Below are 20,382 nucleotides of genomic sequence, written 5' to 3' on the forward strand. Positions count from 1 at the left end.
ATTCCTACAGGGCGTAGTGGCGGACACCTTTAATTCCAGCATTCAGGAGGCAGAGGCAGGTGTGTAATCACTGTGAATTTTAGGCTAGCTTGATCTACAAACAGTCTCAGGAGCGCCAGGGCTACATTGAGACCATCTCAAAAAAAAAAAAAAAAAAAAGAAAAAAGAAAAAAGAAAAAGAAAAACCAAACAAACAAAACCACTATATGAAATGCCCATAACCTGTACCTATTCCTCACCACAATATTTTTCCAATGATTCCTTTCCTACTACTATGCTGGAGATGATTTAAAACCAAAAGACTCTTTGAAGGGAAGAACCAAATTTTCCATTCTTGCATGTTTTCATCATTTTTTAGTTCCCAAAGTGTTTCCTTATCCTTTTGAGGCAAAGTTAACTGATCCTGAAAAGCTAGTCTCAAAGTAATTAGAGTCCACTATAAGGTATTTATTACTCTTTGGTTAAATAATTCTGAACTTCTCTTCTGGAATGGCCTCAGGGACACTGTGACTAACCTCAGGATGATATATTCAGATTAACTACTAACCTAACTCCTCTGATCCATGCTGAAGGATTTATCTATCAAAGGGACTGGACACAAGCTTATATAATGCCTTGAAACTTGTCCAACCCCTACACCCTTCCATAAGTTCATCAGCCAATCTTTTTCAGGGATGAAGTTTTAGAGATATTTGCAAATATGGTGGTGTAATCATAGGACTTGGTAAGTGAGGCAGGATCAGCAGTTCAAGATCATCCTTAGCTACGTTATGACTTATGTTAAGACTAGCCTGAGCTACATTTAAGACACTGCCTCAAAGATTTTTTTTTTAAAAAGAAAATAGAACTAGATATGGTGGTATACAAATTTATTGCAAAGCACTTGAAGGCAGAGGTAGAAGATTTCTGGGAGTTTGAGGCAGCTTGATATACATAGCAAGTTTCAGCCCAGAGCTATATGATGGCATCTCAATATATAACCAAGAGACATTTAATCAATAAATACTCTAGCACTACGTATTTACAGAAAAACCACAGAAAAAACAATATAACACTGCTTTAGACATTTATGGAAATAACCTTTATATTTAGTATAAACTACAGAAGGACTAGAGAGAAAACTCATTGTTTAGGCGTATGTGCAACTCTTCCAGAGGACCCAGATTTAATTCCCAGCACCTACATGGCAGGTCACAACTATCTGTGACACCAGACATGCTCTTCTGACCTCCACATGAACATGTGTGATACATACATATGTTCAGACTCATTCACATAAATAATCTTTAATTATATATAATCTTTAATTATAAAGATTAATAATCTATAATAACATTTAACATTATTAATATTATATAATAATATTTTATAATATTATAAATAATCTTTAATTATATATACATATATATAAAAATATAAACAAACTACAGGGCCAGGTGCAGTAGTATACACCCTTAATCCCCATTCCACAGACAGCTACAAAGACACTGTCTCATAATCAAAACAAAATGAAAACCATACACAAACACATATACACACACTTCATCATTGGGACTGCACACTTAGCTTAAAATTTTCTAAGAGACATCGTGTTTCAACTCTAGAATACAGGACCTACTTCTTGACAGGTTATCATTTACAACAAAGTCTTAAGTATTCATTAACATGGAAAACAACTATGTACTACACTAAGCAAACTTTACAAAATTAGCCTTTCTGGGGCTGAAGAGATGACTCAGAGGTTACAAAGGTCCTGAGTTTATTTCCCAGCAATCACATGGTGGCTCACAACCGTCTATACTGTGATCTGGTGCCCTCTTTCTGGCCTACAAGCACATACAGGCAGAATACTGTATAAATACTGAATAAATAAATCTTTAAAAAAAAAAATCAGCCTTTTTACTTGCCCTTCCAAGCCAAATTACTTCCTTGAATGCCTGAATGTATTTGCGTATAAATTTCATATATACACAGGCAGAAACGAATCTTAAGCAAGCTTCATTCTGTTTTCAGCTTACATAGGCCTGTCCTCACAGCTTTTAGAAGAAGGATCTTACAAAATCTACTATGTACAGAATGTGCTAAAAGAACACTTCTTGGGAATGAAAAATTTCTGATAGAGTGCCAGTTTAAAAAGAAAAAAAAAATTTTTTTTCAACCAGCTGGACAGCTATCTAAACCCTGGACTGGGGAAAGGACAACAAGCTTATCAACCCCACTCTAAAAATCTGTAAAAGACAAGTGAGTCGATGAAGTAGTCAAGTATGCTAACTTCATAATCTAAAAAGCAATACAGGAAGTTGTGTTGATATAGATGGATCATAAGGCTTTATATACCTTATTACATAGATCAATTTCATAATGTCATGTTTTACTTTTTTTTTTTTTTTAAAGTACTAGCCTCAGGGCTTGGGTGTCTATCAGACTTGTTAAAAATAACCATTTCTGGGAGGGGGGAAAAACTTTATTATTTAAAATGAGAGTAAATCTGGAGTTGGTAACCCACACCTCCGATACTAGCAAAGACAGAATATGAGTTTTGAGGCTAGCCTTGTCTACATACAAGAGTTCTAGAACAGCCAGAACAACATGGAGAAACTCTGTTGCAAAAATAAAAACAAACAAACAAAAACAATAAAAGGAACTGGAGAGAGATAGCTCAGCAGTTAAACAGTGATCACTGCTGGGGCAGAGGGCCCACACTGGGTCCCCAGCAGCTACATCAGGCTGCTCCTAACTGCCTGTAACTTCAGACCCTAGGGAATCCAGTACCCTGCCTGTTCTGCTCTCTGCCAGTAAGGTACTCATGCTCACAAACCCACACACAGTTTTTAAATATTACTATATGTACTTATCAATAAATAGATAAATACAAGACAAAAGAAAACGGTTTTACTATTTTCTTTTTTGAGAAAAAGAGAAATGATAGTATTCATTAGGGAGATACCCTTTTTTTTTTTTTAACCAAATCTTATCACTCCAACAAGCAGCTTTACTAATGTGAAAAGAATTTTCATCTGGTAAAGATCTTTGTCTTTAGTCTTACCATGCTCCACCGTCTTCATTCACTCAAAACAGCATCATCTTACACTCAGATATTTTACTTCTGCAGGTGAACACATACCCACACAAAATAGTGAGCACCAGGCTGGTTGTCTCATGAGAGAAACAAGAGGCCTGCTCAGCTCTGTCACTGACTCCCTGAGGCGCAGGCTGATTCCCTATGGAGATTAAGTGTTTCAAGTTAAGTATACTGGCCCCTCAACATACCCAACAAAATACAAGGCCTATCTCTGCCTAACAAGATAGCCTTTACCAGACAGGGAGGTCTGGTCCGATAATTACAGGACAAGTTAGCAGTAAGGAAAAAGATGCAATCTGTAAGTGTTAAGTTAGGATAGTCAAGCCTAGGAAAGTAAAATTCAACAGTTTTTTCAGAGTACCTTCCACTATGATCTTCCACTGTTCAGAACAATTTCACAAATGCTAAGAAATTAAACTCTACTTAATCTATCAGGTTTTCTGATGCTTGTAAAAAACAAACAAACAAACAAACAAACAAACCCCATCATGTTAATCATAAACCTAATTCTGGCACTGAAAACTAAGCAGATAAAAACGCATCAGGATATTCTTCACTGTTCCTAAATACCTTTCAAGCTCTTGTAACTAGATATCCAAGAAAAAAAAAATTTCTTTGAGACAATGTCCTTCCACATCAGCGGTTCTAAATCAGCGTGTTACAACTTTTTTTTTTTTTTTTTTTGGTTGAATGGCCCTTTCACAGGAGATGCCCAAAGACATCAGTCGGAAAACACAGACATATACATTCATTAACAGTAGCAACATTTACAGTTATAAAGCAGCAACAATGATAATTTTATTGCTGGGGATCACCACAAGAGGAACTATTGGAAAACACTCTTCTACACAGTCCCTGTGCTAGGACTCACTTGGTAGATTAGGCTGGCCTTGAACTCAGAGATCTACCTGCCTCTTATTCCCAAGTGCTGGCATTAAAGGTGTGTGCCACCACATCCAACTGGAAAAGTTCATGGCTCCCAAAAACTAGAACTTCAGGCCTGTGTACCCCAGGCCCAGCTTAGAAACATATGTTCATAAGCAGCAAGCACATACTTATAAAACATGTACCAGCTCTTAGGACAAAGAAGATATAAAATATTATCTCAAAAAATATAAAGAAAATATAAAATATTATCTCAAAAGGTCTACTTGGAGGTTAGGAGTTTGGCTCAGTGACAGAACACTTACTGGAATTAATTTCCTTTCCTCTTAACAGTGTATCACTTCTATTCATTCTGACTGGTCTCCAAAATGTCCTCTAGCCATCAAAGTCTGTAACTTTTAAACTGTCTTCCCAGTGTACATTGTGTCCACATCTGCCTGTACTGCCTGACCTCAATAGACCACAACTCCAACTTCCCCCAAATATCTGCCTATCAAAATCTGGACCAGCAATCAAGGTTTGTTTCTAATATCCATTATTTTCCTTTTCCATCTTTCTGTTGCAAATCTTTTCCTATTTCATTTCTATCATACAGTGTTTACCTTACACTGTTGTATGCTAGACACTAAGTTTCACTTTGTCTCATGATAATTTCATTCTCTATTCATAAGAATTACTTCAAGTAAGGCTTAATTTATTCACCTGTAGAGTTCCACACATTTGTATTTAGAAAAACTATATAACCACCCTAACACAATAAACATACCTTCTTCTTTTAGAGAATGAAAACCAGTAAAGAGTAGCAGAAATGTGTAGCACCTACATCTGCAGCAGGTAACCTCTAAATTCCCTTTACTTAACTGCCCTTAGAATCCCACAAGCACCAAGAAATTTCAGTACCTATTACCTATTCAGAAATAAAAAGGGGACTGGGAAGGGGTGTCCTTGCTTACACAGATCACAAAAAAGAGTATTACACTTAAGATGTTGAGCAAACCAAACATCAAGAAACACTGTAACATCAATGGACTATTTTTAAAGTAGTTATACTTAATATACACATGCACGTACATTCTTTTTTTCTTTTTTTTTTTTTTTCCGGTTTTCTGAGTCAGGGTTTCTCTGTGTAGTTTTGGCTGTCCTGGACTCACTGTGCAGGAGTCTCACTCACGCTAGCCTCAAACTCTGGATTACAGGCATGCCCCACCGCGCCCGGCTCATAACTATAGTCAGCACATTTGTGTGGTTGTTCAGTATTTTGAGAATTTGTACCATGTCATTTGTTCATTTTCACCATCACCACCTTTCATCCAACAAAGGATGACTATCAGAGATTACAACTTACTCTCCCTAGCTGATTTTTTTTTATCCTCTCACTGTGGAAATGAAAGAATAGGCAAGTAACAAAACAATCTGACCGCCACTTCTGGCAGCATCTCTCAACTTCAAGGAGGAACTATAATAACACAACATTTTAGAGTATCTTAAAAACAAATAAAAAATGTGCAAAACCTACAAAATCTTACAAATCCACTCTGTTACAGAGTAAGTTCCCTTGCAATCAAGAACATCCAAATTTCAAGAAAGTGGTTTTACTGTCACAAGTTTATTTGGGGGTAACTGGTCAGAACAGGCTTCAGGAGGCTACTATGGAAATAAAATACAGGTTAGTATAAACTAAGCCCCAAACTAAAGCATGAAACAAAACAGAAAAACAGCATGAATCCATGAATAAAGCTTTGAAAAAGGACACTCACTCTTTTGGGCTATAGATGTAACTCAACTGGCAGTATGTACTTGTTTCTCAATGCAGGGCACTCTGTGTGTGCTCCCAGACCTCATAAGGCATGGTCAGCAATCACCTGTTATCTCACTATGCAGGGTAGAATGCTAAAGAACACCATCTCCCCTACCTCCTAAAAAAGCACACTCCTCCAAAACTCCAAACCAACAGAAGCTTGTAAATTTCTCAATAACTAAACTAGGCTACAATCTATGTTCTCTCTTTCGAGTATTTCATGTTTTTGTTGTTGTTGTTTTAGGGTTGCTGATACGGTTTTAGTTGTAGTGTGTTTATGTAGTTGTAGTGAAGAGAGCTCTGGATTAAACCCAGGGACTTTGTGGATTTGACAAAAAATAAATAAAAAAAAATAATAATAAACAGGGCCTATGTTCCTGGCTAGCTGGCCTGGAACTTATTTTGTAGACAAAGCTGGCCTTGAACTCACCTGCCTCTGCCTCCTGAGTGCTGTACACAGTACAATATCTGACAGAATGTCTTTTTCTTGAATAAACATGTTCATGCAATTTATCGTATTTCAAATGCAATTGTCTGTTTTATCTTTTAAAAAGTGTTGGAAGCCAGGCATGGAGGCAAAAATTACTTGGTCTTCCCTAAAAGTTTCCTGTCAGACAAATAAAGTATTATCCATGTGGATAATATAAACAAACTTAATAAAACAGGTATTTCACCAACTAAAAGCATAACTGTCTCAACAATCGAACCCTCCAATGAAAATAAATCACCTTTTTATTAGCATCAAAGAAAAACTATTTAAGCATATCTATATACTACACCTTGTCTAGTAAAACAGACTGCACATCTCTAGCAGAAGAGGCAGACCTACTTTCAAAAACCAGCCTGTTTTCCCCCCAAGTGTCTGTCCTGTTCTCACAGACCCAACATATAGACAGTAAAGGCAGATTATTTCGTCTTCAAGTGTACTTTCTTAAGTACATGAACACAGAACAAAGGAAAAGAAGCTCAGCTGGGTGGAACACACCTTTAATGCCAGCACCTGAGAGGTAGAGGCAGGAGGATCTGAATTTGAGGTCAGCATAGTCTACAGGGTTCCAGGACAACTAGGGTTACACAGAGAAACCCTCAAAAAAAAAAAAAAAAAAAAAAAGAGTAAGAGCAGTATGTCACCCTGAGATTACGTATTATTTTACAAAACTAACAGATTTAGAAAACAGTAAAACTTTATCGAAATACATGTTAACTTTGCTGAATTTAAAAAGAAAAAAAAAGAAAAGACCTCCCTCATTGAGCTGGGCATGGTGGCAGACACATAATCCTCAGAAGACTGAGGCAGGATAATTCTGAGTTAAATTCTAAGCTCCATATTAAGACTGGTTTGCTAAAACAAGAACAAGAGCCAGGAGTTGTCTCAGTAGTTAAGAGTACTTCCTACTCTTGAAAAGGACCAAGTTCCCCCCCGCCCTCCCCCCAGGACATATACACAGCAGCTCATAACTGTCTGTAACTCCAATTCCAGGAGATCCCAAACCCTTTTCTGACCTCTCCAGGTACCAAGCAAACACATGGTTCACAATATACTTTTAATAATAAAGTATAAAAAAAAAAAGAATTTAAACAAAAAATTAAGACAAAACAGGAAATGAATCTGATTTTTAAAAAATATATATTTGTGTATGCACATAAAGTATTTAAAAAACAGAATCAAGAAGTAAAAAGTAGGTTATATAAAAGGGCAATTTTTAAAATACTCTGAAGCATTTTGTAATAATCCTTAGAATATGATACTATGAAATGCATACTGGTTTTTGCCTGTCTCCTGGCACCAAATTACTAGAATCCCTGGGCTCTCCAAAGTGATAGTCTTTTTCAGTGGTAGGTAGTTAGTTGAACTGATGGCTTGCACCCAGAGGTAACCTCAAGATGGGAGTTAGTCACCAGAAAAACCAAGGTGGGATTAGACCATTAGAATTTTCTGTCTCACCCCCCCAAAGAGAGATGAAAGGGAACAGATTACCACTAATGACAACTGAGTTATGATTTTATACCTATATAACCAATGTTCCCCATAAAAATAAAAAAGGACAGAGTTTATAAGACTTCTGGATGGTTGGACACATTAAAGTTCCTAGAGTAGAATGTCCCTTCCTCACATCTCATCCATGTATTCATCTGTTTTTGTTTTAGTAATATAATTTACAACAAAAGCTGATAAACATTAAGGCAATGTTTCTGAGTGTTGACTTGCTTATGCAAACTAATCAAATATGAAGCTAAATTATGAGAATATTGATTTATAGACAAGTAACGAAAAGCACAGATAAAACAATCTAGGGTTAGTAATTGGCATCTGAAGTCATACCGAGGGGCAATCTTGAAGACCATGTCCTCCTACTGTGGGACCTGGCACTATTGTCAGAATTAAAATTAAATTACAAAACAATCACTACAAGTGCTATCCACTACATGTGACTGTCTACTTGTTGAAAAGGAGGAATCATCAAACTCGTCATGGTCATGAATGTCTTCTTCTCTATGCTGACTGTTACAGCCGAAAGCAGAGGGGAAAACAGCTTTGTTTTCCAACAGAAAGAAAATCTCATATTAAAATGACAGGTATGCTGAAAGTTCAACAGGAAGCACTACAAATTTCAACCTTAATCAACACTTGTCCCTACTTCCTAGAAACAACAAAATGTCTAGTTACACATTAGATTTTTAAATGTCCTAGAGTTTAAAACCTAGTCAGTTATGTTTTCTGGTTTCTTTTCAGAAGACTTAAAAAAAGGTAAACTTCAGCACACAGCAACAGAATGCTATATAGCAGAAATGCCTTCTATTTTTCCACTTGAGGGTATATGCTTTTATTTACCTCAAACTAGAAAAAGATCAGTGCAACCTATTTGTTATTATACAAGAATCACATTCTTCAGAAAATAGGAATTTACTTAAATCTTGTCCGAACATTTTTCAAGAACGACTACAACCTCATGCGTTCTACTCACAGGGGTACATGGCATTGCTCAGGGTCAGCTCGAGTCAGTTCTTCCTCTTCAACATCAGACTCGCCTCCTGAACTACTGTCCGTGACATCTGAATCAAATGCTTGCTCACTGCACCTCAGGTTGGCTATGCCACTAGCTGTAAATCTCTCCAATTCTTCTGAAATTGAATCACTTTTCAAAAAGTTGCTTAGTCCCTCAGAAGTGGCAGTCTCACTGGCAGCTTTTCTCAAGGCAGCTTCAGCCTTTCGGGTCAACATCAACTGGCTCCGGGACCTCAAGGATTCCAAATTTGGCAGTTTACTCAATGTCTTCTCCAAAAATCCACCCAGTTGGTGCTGTAAATGTCTCTCTACCTGCTTGGCTTGTACAACCTGTAACCGCTTCTGTAACCTTCGGGCACGGATCTCAATATCAGCCTGCCGCCTCAGTAAAGCTGTTATTCTTGTGTCAGAGTCTAAAGCACTGAAAAGAATGGAAGACAGAGGAGACTTTTTGACCTCTAACTTCACATTTGTCAAGTTAGAGCTGGCGTCTGTATTAGGTGATAACCTACTGCTTCCTTGAAGTGCCAGCTGTTCCATGGAATTAACAGAAGATTTGTTTGCAGTGCTATTATTGCTATATGGAGTTGTGTGTTCTATATCAAGGCTTCTATGTGGAAGAGTGCAATTGGTCATACCCCCCTTCAAGTTCCCAGAGTCAGATCCCCCCACTTCACCTCCCTGCAGAGATGATGAAGTGAGAGACCGTTTTCCCCCATTGAGGGAACTGGAATTGTCATGATCCGAATGTGTTGAACTTTTAGTCAATTTCTTAGCCAACCCATTTACAGGCGCTTGTGGCAGAGCTGTCTGACCACTTGTATTCATGGTTCTAAGATTTTCTAAGGAAAACTCCAAAACTGGCTGTCTCCCCAACAGCTCAGCTCGGAGTTCATAGGATTGAGATAAAAGAGGATGAGACTTAAGGACTGTCTGCTTGCTGAAAACCCCTTGTAACTTCAAAGACTCCTTTGAGGGAACAGATGTTACATCAGAGCAGAGATAAGATGCCACCAATGGTTGCAGCTTTCCCAAGTCTTCCTTGGTAGGATTATTGCGGAAGTCTAGATTGGGATCCTCCGCAGCAATGGCTTTTCTTTTAGTTCCGTTGGCAGAAATAAGAATATTGGCGTTGCCGTTATTTTCGGCACTGCCAGGGGACAAGGTGGAGGATGGGGGAGCCAGTTTGAACCGGATGTGGTGTGCTTCAGCTGCTGCGTCAGTGAGAGCGGGCGCCATCGCAGCCATTCAGCACAGAGAGACAGGAAGTCCAGCCTCTCCCAGTGCTGAGGCCAGCTCCTCGGCCCCTTACTGCCTCCCCTGAGAATACACTGAAAGAGAAAGAGAGAAAGGAAGTCAGAAATACAAGCACATTCAAGGAACAACACACATTTTCAACAGAAGTACCACATGAGGCTATTGTTCAAACTCTGCCCCCAAAAAGAGAGTAACTGTGAACCCACTGGAACCTGGAGGTATCTTTCACATATGGAAAGGAGAGAACACAATCCTTTCACGAGAAAGCAATTTTACCCTTCATGTCATGTGTTAACTACAAATTGAATACTGTCAAAACAGAAGCCTCAACTAAAAATAATCACAAATGGTTACAATTACCTGCATTTAAAAGAAAACCTCTTTGCCTATCGGTGGTGGTGCAAGCCTTTAATCTCAACACTTGAGAGGCAGAGGGAGACTAATCTCTGAGTGAGAGGTAAGCCTGGTCTACAGAGAAAATTCCAGGAAAGCCAGGGCTACACAGAGAAACCCTGTCTGGGGTGGGCAGAGAGGGGAGATGGGGGGGAGATGAGAATGGGACAGACAACTCTTTAAACAACTCTTTAAATTTAAAAATTCAATTATTAGACTGAATATGACCACATAAGATGAATACCTAGCAACAGAAATAAAATGTCTTGTTCTCATACAAAAGTTTATGCCAAATATCATGGTTTTGTATTATTTTTCTGCCCAGGAATCCAGTTTCTTCCTTACAAATTTATATTGTATTATCAGTCTAACTACATTACAGTGTAACATCAATATTTCAAAATATCAAAATATGGTTAATTTTGTCTTCTTCCATTCAGCACATAACTTTTCTACTGGGTTCTTTATTTACAGAGTGAATCTGTTTTTTTAAGCTAATAGCCCAACATAACTCTCTCCCTTTCCCAAAACACTTTAAAAGAATATAAACAGTTGTCTTTACATTCTTCACTACTCTAGAATTTAGATTCTACCTCCATCACTCTGGATAAGGTAAGCAGTACTTTCATTATCAAATTATTATCAATCAACAATCCCATGCTGACTTTTTCCTAAGCATTAGGTAGAGTGGACTTTCTTGAAATTTTCTTTCCTGGTATCTTTGGCACTACTACTATATTCTCTTCTTCCTTGTGAACCTCCTAAACTGCTGGTACTGCCCAAGATCCCTTCCTTTTGCCTTCTCCTTCAACTCACTTTCTTAGCAACATCTACTAGCACATGAGGACCACTCCCTCTGAGCTGCACTTATCAACTTTCTAACCCTCCCTCTAGACCTCTGAAAATTCAGAATTCACTGTCTTTTTTCAATATACTTTTTACTTTCTTATCCTTCCTCGTTTTTTTAATTAATGACATACCTCAATTAACTGCTTCTTCTTCATTCCTGATTCATCTATCTGGGTCTGGAAGCAAAGGGAAACCTATATAAAGCACTACACCAACTACCCCTCAAACCACCATCTCAACCGCCTCCCCCCAACATGTGGCTGCTGGGGGTGGGAGGACATACACTTGTGCTTCCAGGCACAGATTCCTACAGTGAGTGTGGCATCAGAGAACAACTTTTAGAAATTGGTTTGCTCCTTCCGCAGTCGATTCCCGACATGGAATTTATTTCTTCAGACTTGCAAGTGCTTTTTTGCCTACTAAGCCATCTCAGCAGTCTGTAAAGATCATTTTAAAGGTCACAGTAATACTAAAAACATCATTTACCTCTTTTTTTTTTTTAAATTATACTTATTTTCGTATTTATTTACTTTTAAATGGAGCTATGTGTACATGCCATGGCACACATGTGGAAGTCAAAGGGCCATGTGCAGAATTTGGTTCTCTCATACCATGTGGGACCCAGCAATAGAACTCAGGCCAGTAAGTCCTTTAAGCCCACTGGCCTACCTGTGTTAACATTTGCAATGAGGGTCCAAAAACAAAGATAAGAAAAACTGCTGGTATCTTAGAACACAAGACAATACCACCGAAAAATGTGAGTAGTCACATTAGTCCTCACTTGCAGCTTTAAAAAAAGGATGCCAATGACATTTACGGTGTTCTTGGACCTATTATATGACCCAGCAAGTAAAGATGTCTGCCATCAAACCTGACCACCTGGATTTAACCAATTCTTCTGATTTCTACACATACACTATAGCATAAGTCACAAATTTAACTATTAGTTGATTCTTAAGAGATGTTCTTGATGAAACAGTAAAGATTACACTATTTATTACTTTTAAAACTTTTTAAATTTTCCAAGTAATCATATAATTTACCTCCTTCCCTTTCCTCTCTCTAAACCCTCCCATATGGCCTTTCTTGCTCTTTTTCAAATCCATGGCCTTTTTTTTTTTTTTTAAATTAACTGTTGTTACATTCCTAAATATAACCTGCTCAAATCTGTATGTTATTCTATATTCAGGGCTGACTGTTTGGTATTGAGTAACAAATTAGTGTGCTCCTCCAGGATTTTATTAACTCTTGACCCCAGGTACATTTTTTAAAAGTCTGTGTTGAAAGGAAAAGTATGTATAAAAAAATTCAGCTAAAAAAAAAAAAAAAAAAAGTCTCGGGGAAAACTCACTTTATAAAAATTGTGAGTAGTTTGTCTATGTATATCTATTTATCAGTGTGTGCCTGAAGCATTCAGAAGAAGAGGGCCTTGGGTCCCCTAGAACTGCAATTACAGATGGTAGTGAGCCACTATGTGGCACTATGGCTTAGAACCCCAGTCCTCTGGAAGAAGTGGTTTAGAGTTAGCCAAGCCATCTTTCCAGGCTACACACTCTTACTTTTTAAACTGCCAAGCTGAAGCAGTCTTCTTCACAGAATACTGTTTTTTTTTTATAAAGATTTATTGTTATGTGTATATGTGTTCTTCATTTACGTATATGCACTGCTTGCATGTGTATCAATTATAATGACTCATGCCAAAGGAGGTTGAAAGAAGTGATACCTTGGAACTGAACCATATGGATACTGGGAACTGAACCGGGGTCTTCTGCAAAATCAGTAGGAACTCTATTGCTGAGCTTTCCCTCCAGCTCATAAAATACTATCTTTCTGTGGCAGAATAGACAGATGAGCTATGACTATTCAAACTTGAGTACAAGGCACAGGAACATGGCTTGGCTGCCTCAAAATAGAGTGTTTGATGCCAGACTAAGATATTTAGCTAGATTATGTATCTCCAAAAACAAAACAAACTGGTTCATTAGCAAATTTTCTTTACAAAATGAACAAAGTAAAACCCAGTTCAAGGAAAATCACTAATAATATTTGCTGGTAATGATAAAAACCTAAGGTTTAAGTGAAAAATCAGTATTTTGAAAAACTGTACACAGTACCATGAGTTTAAAACATTTCTCCAATCCAACTTAAAAAGAAAAAAAAAAACATTAGTGGTGACTTAATAGACACAAATGTGTTAAAGTTTCAGCATTTGGAAGCAGTTCCTTCTCCACCTTCCCAGTGCTGAAATTATAGGTGATACCACCAATACATTCTCAGTAATTTTTACAAGTAAAAATGGAGTCCTGAGACCATGAGGGTTTTATTCACAAACTAATTCTCCTACCAAAAGAAAGGGACAACTTCCACTTCTGCATTCAGTTAGGGAGAACACAGGCCCAAGTGAGCAGGTCCTGGCCTGGTAGTAACATCACCACCTGGTGTCAATTACCTAAGTATTCTATTTTCTCAGTTTCTTCATCCAGTTATAAACCTATACCACCTACCTTTTAAGACCTTTTATGTCATGATTACATAAGACATTTTCATTTTCTTATCCAGTATTTGGTTATTATAATCTAGACACAAAAAGTTGCTGTATAAGAAATAAATTCACTGGGCATGGTGGTGCACACCATTAATCCCAACACTCAAAGAGGCAGAGGCAGGAAGAGCTCTGTGAGCTCTGACGTCAATCTCTTTTACACAGTGAGTTCCAGGTTAGCCAGGGCTACAAGAGAGCTCATGTCAAAAAGAAAATTTTACAGAATTTTTTATAAGAAAAAATAAAATGTGCATAAGCTCATGTGGGAGTGAGAATGCGGGATGGCCAGAGGTCAGAAGGCATCAGATCCTCCCCTCTACAGTTGGAGTTTCAGACAATTGGGTAGTTGCTGGGATACCAAATCCAGTCCTCTGAGAGAGCAGCAAGTGTTCTTCCTGGCTGAGCCATCTCTCTAGCCTACATATATATAATCAAAGAATCTGCTAAATTAAAATACCATTGAACATTCCTAGCATGGTGGTACACACCTTTAATCCCAGCACCTGAGAGGCAGAGAAAGGCCAATCTCTATAGGATCCAGGGCAGCCTGTTCTACAAAGTGAATTCCAGGACAGCCAGGGTTGTTACACCAAGAAATCCTGTCTCAAAAATCCAAAACTCATTATAAAAGGACTCCTATATAGAAAGAAGAGCCAAAACACTAGATATGGCACTTATCAAATCTGCTTCATTAGTTACAACTGCCACCTGAATGAGACTTTCTTACTATTTTTAAGTGTGTGTGTGTGTGTATAAAAAAACTATTTCATAATGTAGCTTATAAAAAGGAAAACAAACAAGATAGGGGGCACAGACCAGTAATGTCAGCACTTAGTAAGTAGAAACAGAAGGATCAGGAGTTCAAGCCCAACCTCTATTACATATAAAGTCTAAGTCCACTCTGAGCTACATAAGAACTTTCCTCAAAAACAAAAATCTTTAATATGTATGAGTGTTTTGTTTCATACATATGCACCACATCCATGTCTATTGTTCTCAGAAGCCCGAACAGAATGTCAGATTCCCTGGAACTGGAGTTCTAGATGGTTGTGAGGCCCGATGTGGGTGATGGGGAACTTAATCCAGGTCTTCTGCAAAGGCAAGTACTCTTGGAGACAACTCCCTGGCCATCAAAATTAGCTTACTTTTTAAAAGGAAAACAAACTAGATGACCAAAAATTTAAACTAGGAACTAGTCATATAATGGAATATATACAACATAGAATAGCATTGCACATCTATATTTACTGATATAAAATGTTTTGTTAAACAAAAAACAAGTATTATACAATTTAGAAGCTCATTTATTTTATAAGGTAGGTAGTTAAGAGTCTCTCCTTTGTAATATCTACAATAAAAAATGTCTACATAAAAAAAAATATTACTTTGTCAGAAAAGGGAGAGAAGCAATAAATTTTTTTAAATCAAGACAGGGTGTCAACTAAGTAGTTCTGGAGACCAGGCTGGCCTTGAACTCAAAGAGATCTGCCTGCCTCTGCCTCCCAAATGCTGGGCAGGACTAAAGGCCTGTGCCACACTATGCCGAGCAACCATAGTACACTTTCTTAAATTTAACAAACTGAGCAAAATGTTGATGAAAACAATCACAGCAATATTAATCTTATAAATCCCCAAAAGCATCACTTAACAATGTAAAGCTCAGACAGCTCAAAGGCCCTGACCAGAGTTCAATTCCAGAGCCAAAGGTAGGAGAAAGTCAATTCCATAAAATCGTACTCTTAACCTCTACATGCATACTGTAGCACACGTGTGTACAGTTAAGAGTACTGGTTGCTCTTCCAGAGGACTTGGGTTTGATTCCCAGAACCCACATAGCATCTTACAATTGTCTAACTGCTAAATCGAGGTCCAGAGGAACCAATACCCTCTACACACACCAGGCGTCCATGTGGGGCATAGACATATATTCAGATAGTAACAATCATACATATAAATTAGGGCTGAAGAGGTAGCTCAGTGGTTAAGAGCACTGAAAACTCTTCCAGAGGACCCAGGCTCAATTCCCAACACCCACATGGCAGCTCACAACTGTCTGTAACTCCAAGACACTCTTATCCAGACGTACATGGAAGCAAAACGCCAATGCACATAAAAAACAAATCTAAAAAAATTTACATCACTCTTTAAGCTTACGATAAATCACCTTTCTTAAAAGGATTCTAAGGCATTAAAAGCTATAATTAACTTTAATACTCATAACACAGGCAGTATATTTAGGGCTAAGACATTTTCCAATTTAGTGATGGAGCTAAATAATAGTCAAATTACATATACAGAATAAGGAATTCGAGACTGATACATGCTCATTTTTAGCTATCTGACAAGAACAGATGTTTCGGCTGGTCATTGTGATACATGCCTGTGATCCCAGCACTTGGGAGGCAGAAGCAGGAAGATCTCTATTTTGGTCTAGACAAGACTATGCAGTGAGATCCTGTCTCAGAAAATAAGCAAAAACAAACAAAGTACTGTGCAGTACCTGCTGTCACTGACATAAATTAACTTTGTGAAGTGAGCTTGTAGAAACAAAAGGAAAGAGTCACCAAAACAGTCTTGGCTATAGAAATGTCAGCTGGGTAATCATTTCTCAATTCCAAAGCATATTTTAGAGACAGGAAGATGGAAAATACATTCCGAAAACACATTTGAGAGAGCTGACAAGAGGGTCTAAGAAGTTAAGGTGTGGGCTCCAAGCCTAGCCACCTGAACTCGATCCCAGAATCCACATGGTCAGAAGGAGAGAACAGACTCCAATGGGTTATACTCTGGCCTCTACATGTACAGAGTGGCACAGTTCCAATTGAAAAACCTTTTAGAAAGCTTTCCTGATAGAAATTTAGACAATCCAGGCCGTGGTGGCGCAAACCTTTAATCCCAGCACTCAGGAGGAAAAGGCAGGGGGATCTCTGAGTACAAGACCAGCCTTGTCCATATGGAGAAACCCTGTCTCAAAAAAAACAAAACAACTACTAATACCACATACAGCATCATTCTGAGGAATGCAAGCAGTGCAACTACATGAGTTCTAGCATGTGATTCTATTTTCCTTAATCGTGACACAGTTTCAAGAGTAAACTCCTTAATAAAAGTGACACTTGGAAAACAAACAAAATATATACCCACAGGGCAATTTCTCAACCACAGCATTGGTAACATCTTAGACTGGAAATTTTTATCATGGTGGGGAATGAAGGGCAATTCTGTACATTGCAGATTATCTAACAGAATCTCCAATTTAATGGATAGATTCCAGTAGTACCTTCTCTGAGGAAAAAAATAAACAAACAAACAAACAAAAAACAGCTATGTCAAATGTACCCCCAACAAGAGCAAAGTAAAACCACAACTACCTGAGAAATTTTGACTAAAAATAAAAATCTCTCCTCACTGCTCTTCTGAGTACTGTAAGCCTGAACTTAAAAAAAAAAAAAAAAAAAAAAGGCTGCAGAGACCTAAGAGCAGCTGGTTAGTCAATAAGCCAAGTATTACAATAAACCATACTTACACTGAAAACAAAAGCAGAAGAAAACCCTATTGTCTCCAATGGGGTTTCTACTAATGGAGCTTTCTCACCATTACCTCATAACTTTACACAAAGCAAAAATTTAATTAAAAAAAAAAGAAAGAAAGAAAGAAAGAAAACCAAGAACACTTTTCTTATGTGGGCGCTGGGAATTAAGCCCAGGGCCCTGGAAGAGTAGCCAGTTAGTTATCTTATCTGCTGAGTCATCTCTCCAGGCCCCAAGAACAACTTTTTTAAGTGCAGGAAGATTAAAAAGGCATACAGAAAGTTGTCAAAATTTCAGTTGAGCTATAAACATTAGTTAAAAATTTAGCATGAAAGACAAGGACACAAAAATGATGATGTTCCTTTCTGGTGAGAGAAAACGGTATATAGAAAAAGGTTCTAGGAAACCACCGGACCTAATACGGTTAGGTAGCATCAAGGAAGAATGTGCTTTGATAGACAATCATGAACTACCAGACAGCAAATGCTTGAGACCACTGTGTATTATTATCATTTTCTCAAATGTGAGCTGAGCTCTACCAACTAGCTGGACAGATGGATCACAAGTTAAAAGGGAAAAAGAAAATGTAGAGGGCAAGGACTAATCAATGCATGACAACACCGCAATGAAAACCTCTAAGATTGTCATCAAGGCAAAATACTTTTCAAAGCTTAAACCGGAAATGAGAAGGGGCTGAGTCTACATTAAGCCCAAATACAAGGTATATAAAAAAATAAAATGTAGTATTTACAAAGACAACATACAGAGAAAGCTCTCTCTTATCCATGCTAATTTCACCTTCACTGTGATCAAGTTCTTTCACTTATTTCTCAAGCTATTGCTAACCTTAGCAGTACAGCCCACGGCTTCCCCAACCTACACCTAGATCATCCTAACAGCTTCCTGACTGCTACTTCATTCTTGCCAACTATGCTTAACTCTTTTTGTTGTTGTTGTTGTTGTTTGTTTTGTTTACTCAAGACAGGGTTTATCTGTGTAGCCTTGGCTGTCCCGGACAGCTCAGTAGACCAGGTCTTGAACTGACAGCAATCTGCTTCTCTCTGCCTCCCAGAGTGCTGGGATTACAGGCGTGCACCACCACATCCAGCTGTGCTTGACTCTTCTACTGCCTCATTCCATAGTCTCCAATTTGCTACATTGCTTTTCCACAAATTCAAATTCTTTGAGATGAAACTTAAAACCAACATCAGGACAAGTATACATCAAAACAACATAGACCTAGAAACTCCATTCCCACAGACTTGCCCCTCCCCCAATGCCATATTTTTTCCTTTTAATGCTACATCTACCTCAAAGACCTTCTAGCCTTTTAGTCCCAAACTTCATCATTTCCAGCAGCTCCACAAAAATTCTCTGGCTACTCAGATTCTTACCCTCTCTTCCTGCTTAAACTAGATGATGTACTTAAAAGCCAGTTGAATTCAATACAAATTATCTCAATGTTCCCAACTGCCAAGTTATTAATTCTAAGAAAAGCAAAATTCCTTGACAGTTTCTGTCTTTTACATGCTTTAACAACTTTGTCTAGATGACATTAAAATCATTAAGTACCATCACGGAGATAGTAAGAGTTCCCCCCAAACAGGCCTTCAAGTAAGAACTAGTTTTGTTAGAAGAAAATCTAATCAACTGACAAAAAGGGAACACGGGAGATGACCCAAAGAGCAGCTGGAATAAATCAGATGGTGTATTACAGCTTCAGGAAGAAAAGGACTACAAAACAACCTGTGATGAAGTAACTGGAAGCCACACCACAGAATACAGTCTTTTTGGGTTTGGTTGGATTTTTTGTTGTTGAGACAGGGTTTCTCTGTGTGACCCTGGCTATCCTGGAACTCGCTCTATATATCAGGCTGGCCTCGAACTCTCAGAGATTCGCTTGCCTCTACCTCCCAAATGCTGGGATTAAAGGCGTGCACTACCACTACTACCTGGTGGTACAATCTTAAATATAAAATAAAGGCATATATACAGTGGAATGTGCTAGAGAAGGGCGACAGAATGTTTTTTATAATGTGGATCTGGCTACCTTCACAGTTTCCTGAGCCTCTTAACTGAAAATGCTTCATAATTACTAACTGGAGGATAGTTTACTAAGAGTGCTGTTCATGGGTAACAGAGAGAAGCTCAGCAGGCTTACTACCAAGCCTGACTTCTTCACTTTTATTCCTAGAGTCCAAATGATGGAAGGAGAGACCCAACTTTCACAAGTAGTCATCTGACTTTCACAACTGAGTACATACATACCCACATAGCCTGGTACATGTGTGCCTACATACACATACACCAAAATAAATGCAAGCTGTTTAACTGTTGTTTACTAACATTAAATGCCCTTTTACTATGTTAGCCAATATTATTTTTTACATATTCTTTGTTTAATCTTGACAGTAACATTTTTTATTAAGCCCTACTGTCCTTATTTTATAAATGAGGAAAACTTGATGTTCCAAGATAGGTAATTTGCCCAAGGTCACACAACTATTAAGTTGCAAAGGCAAAATCTCATACCCTTTAAACAGTTACTTTTTTATCCATGTATATATGGGTATGCCTATGAGCCTGTAGACCTAAGGAGGCCAGATCCCCTGGAGCTCAAGTTCCAGACAGTTGTAAGCAGCCTCATGTAGGTGCTAGGAACCAAACTCTGGTCCTGTAAAAGAACTGGAAGTGCTCTTAACAGTTGAGCTATCTCTAGCCCCAGGCTCATGCTTAAAACTACTATACTAGGCAGAGTTCAAGGCTAGGTTTAACATGATAGGACCTCAACTGCTAACGTTAAAACTTAAATTTTAGTCTTTAGAGGAAAGTCAATAAGAACACCCAACTATCTGTTATCTCCAATACATGTTTATTAAAATGCAAATATCAATGAAAGACTATACTGACACAAGCAGAGTAGTCAGGGGAGGCTTGGCAGAGAAACAGGTCTAAGTAGAATTCAACATTACTCAAACAACTTATGCAAGCAAGAATCCTATTACCAACCCCCCCCAAAAGAAAAAAACTGTCCCAAAC

At 38.1% G+C, this 20,382-nt stretch overlaps 1 protein-coding gene across 6 annotated transcripts in view; it reads right to left on the reverse strand.

Moving 5' to 3' along the window:
* Nucleotides 1-20,382, reverse strand: part of Kansl1 (KAT8 regulatory NSL complex subunit 1) — a 127,721-nt gene that overhangs the window by 74,157 nt on the left and 33,182 nt on the right. For all 6 annotated transcript variants that reach the window (XM_055592159.1, XM_055592163.1, XM_055592161.1 and 3 more), the window contains one exon: nt 8,732-10,103. In XM_055592159.1, coding sequence (XP_055448134.1) covers nt 8,732-10,020 — 1,289 coding nt within the window. In that variant the 5' untranslated portion in view covers nt 10,021-10,103. The remainder of the gene's footprint in view (nt 1-8,731; nt 10,104-20,382) is intronic.

This window comes from Psammomys obesus, unplaced genomic scaffold, assembly GCF_907164565.1.
Source record: "Psammomys obesus unplaced genomic scaffold, mPsaObe1.curated_primary_1811, whole genome shotgun sequence".
Taxonomy (NCBI): domain Eukaryota; kingdom Metazoa; phylum Chordata; class Mammalia; order Rodentia; family Muridae; genus Psammomys; species Psammomys obesus.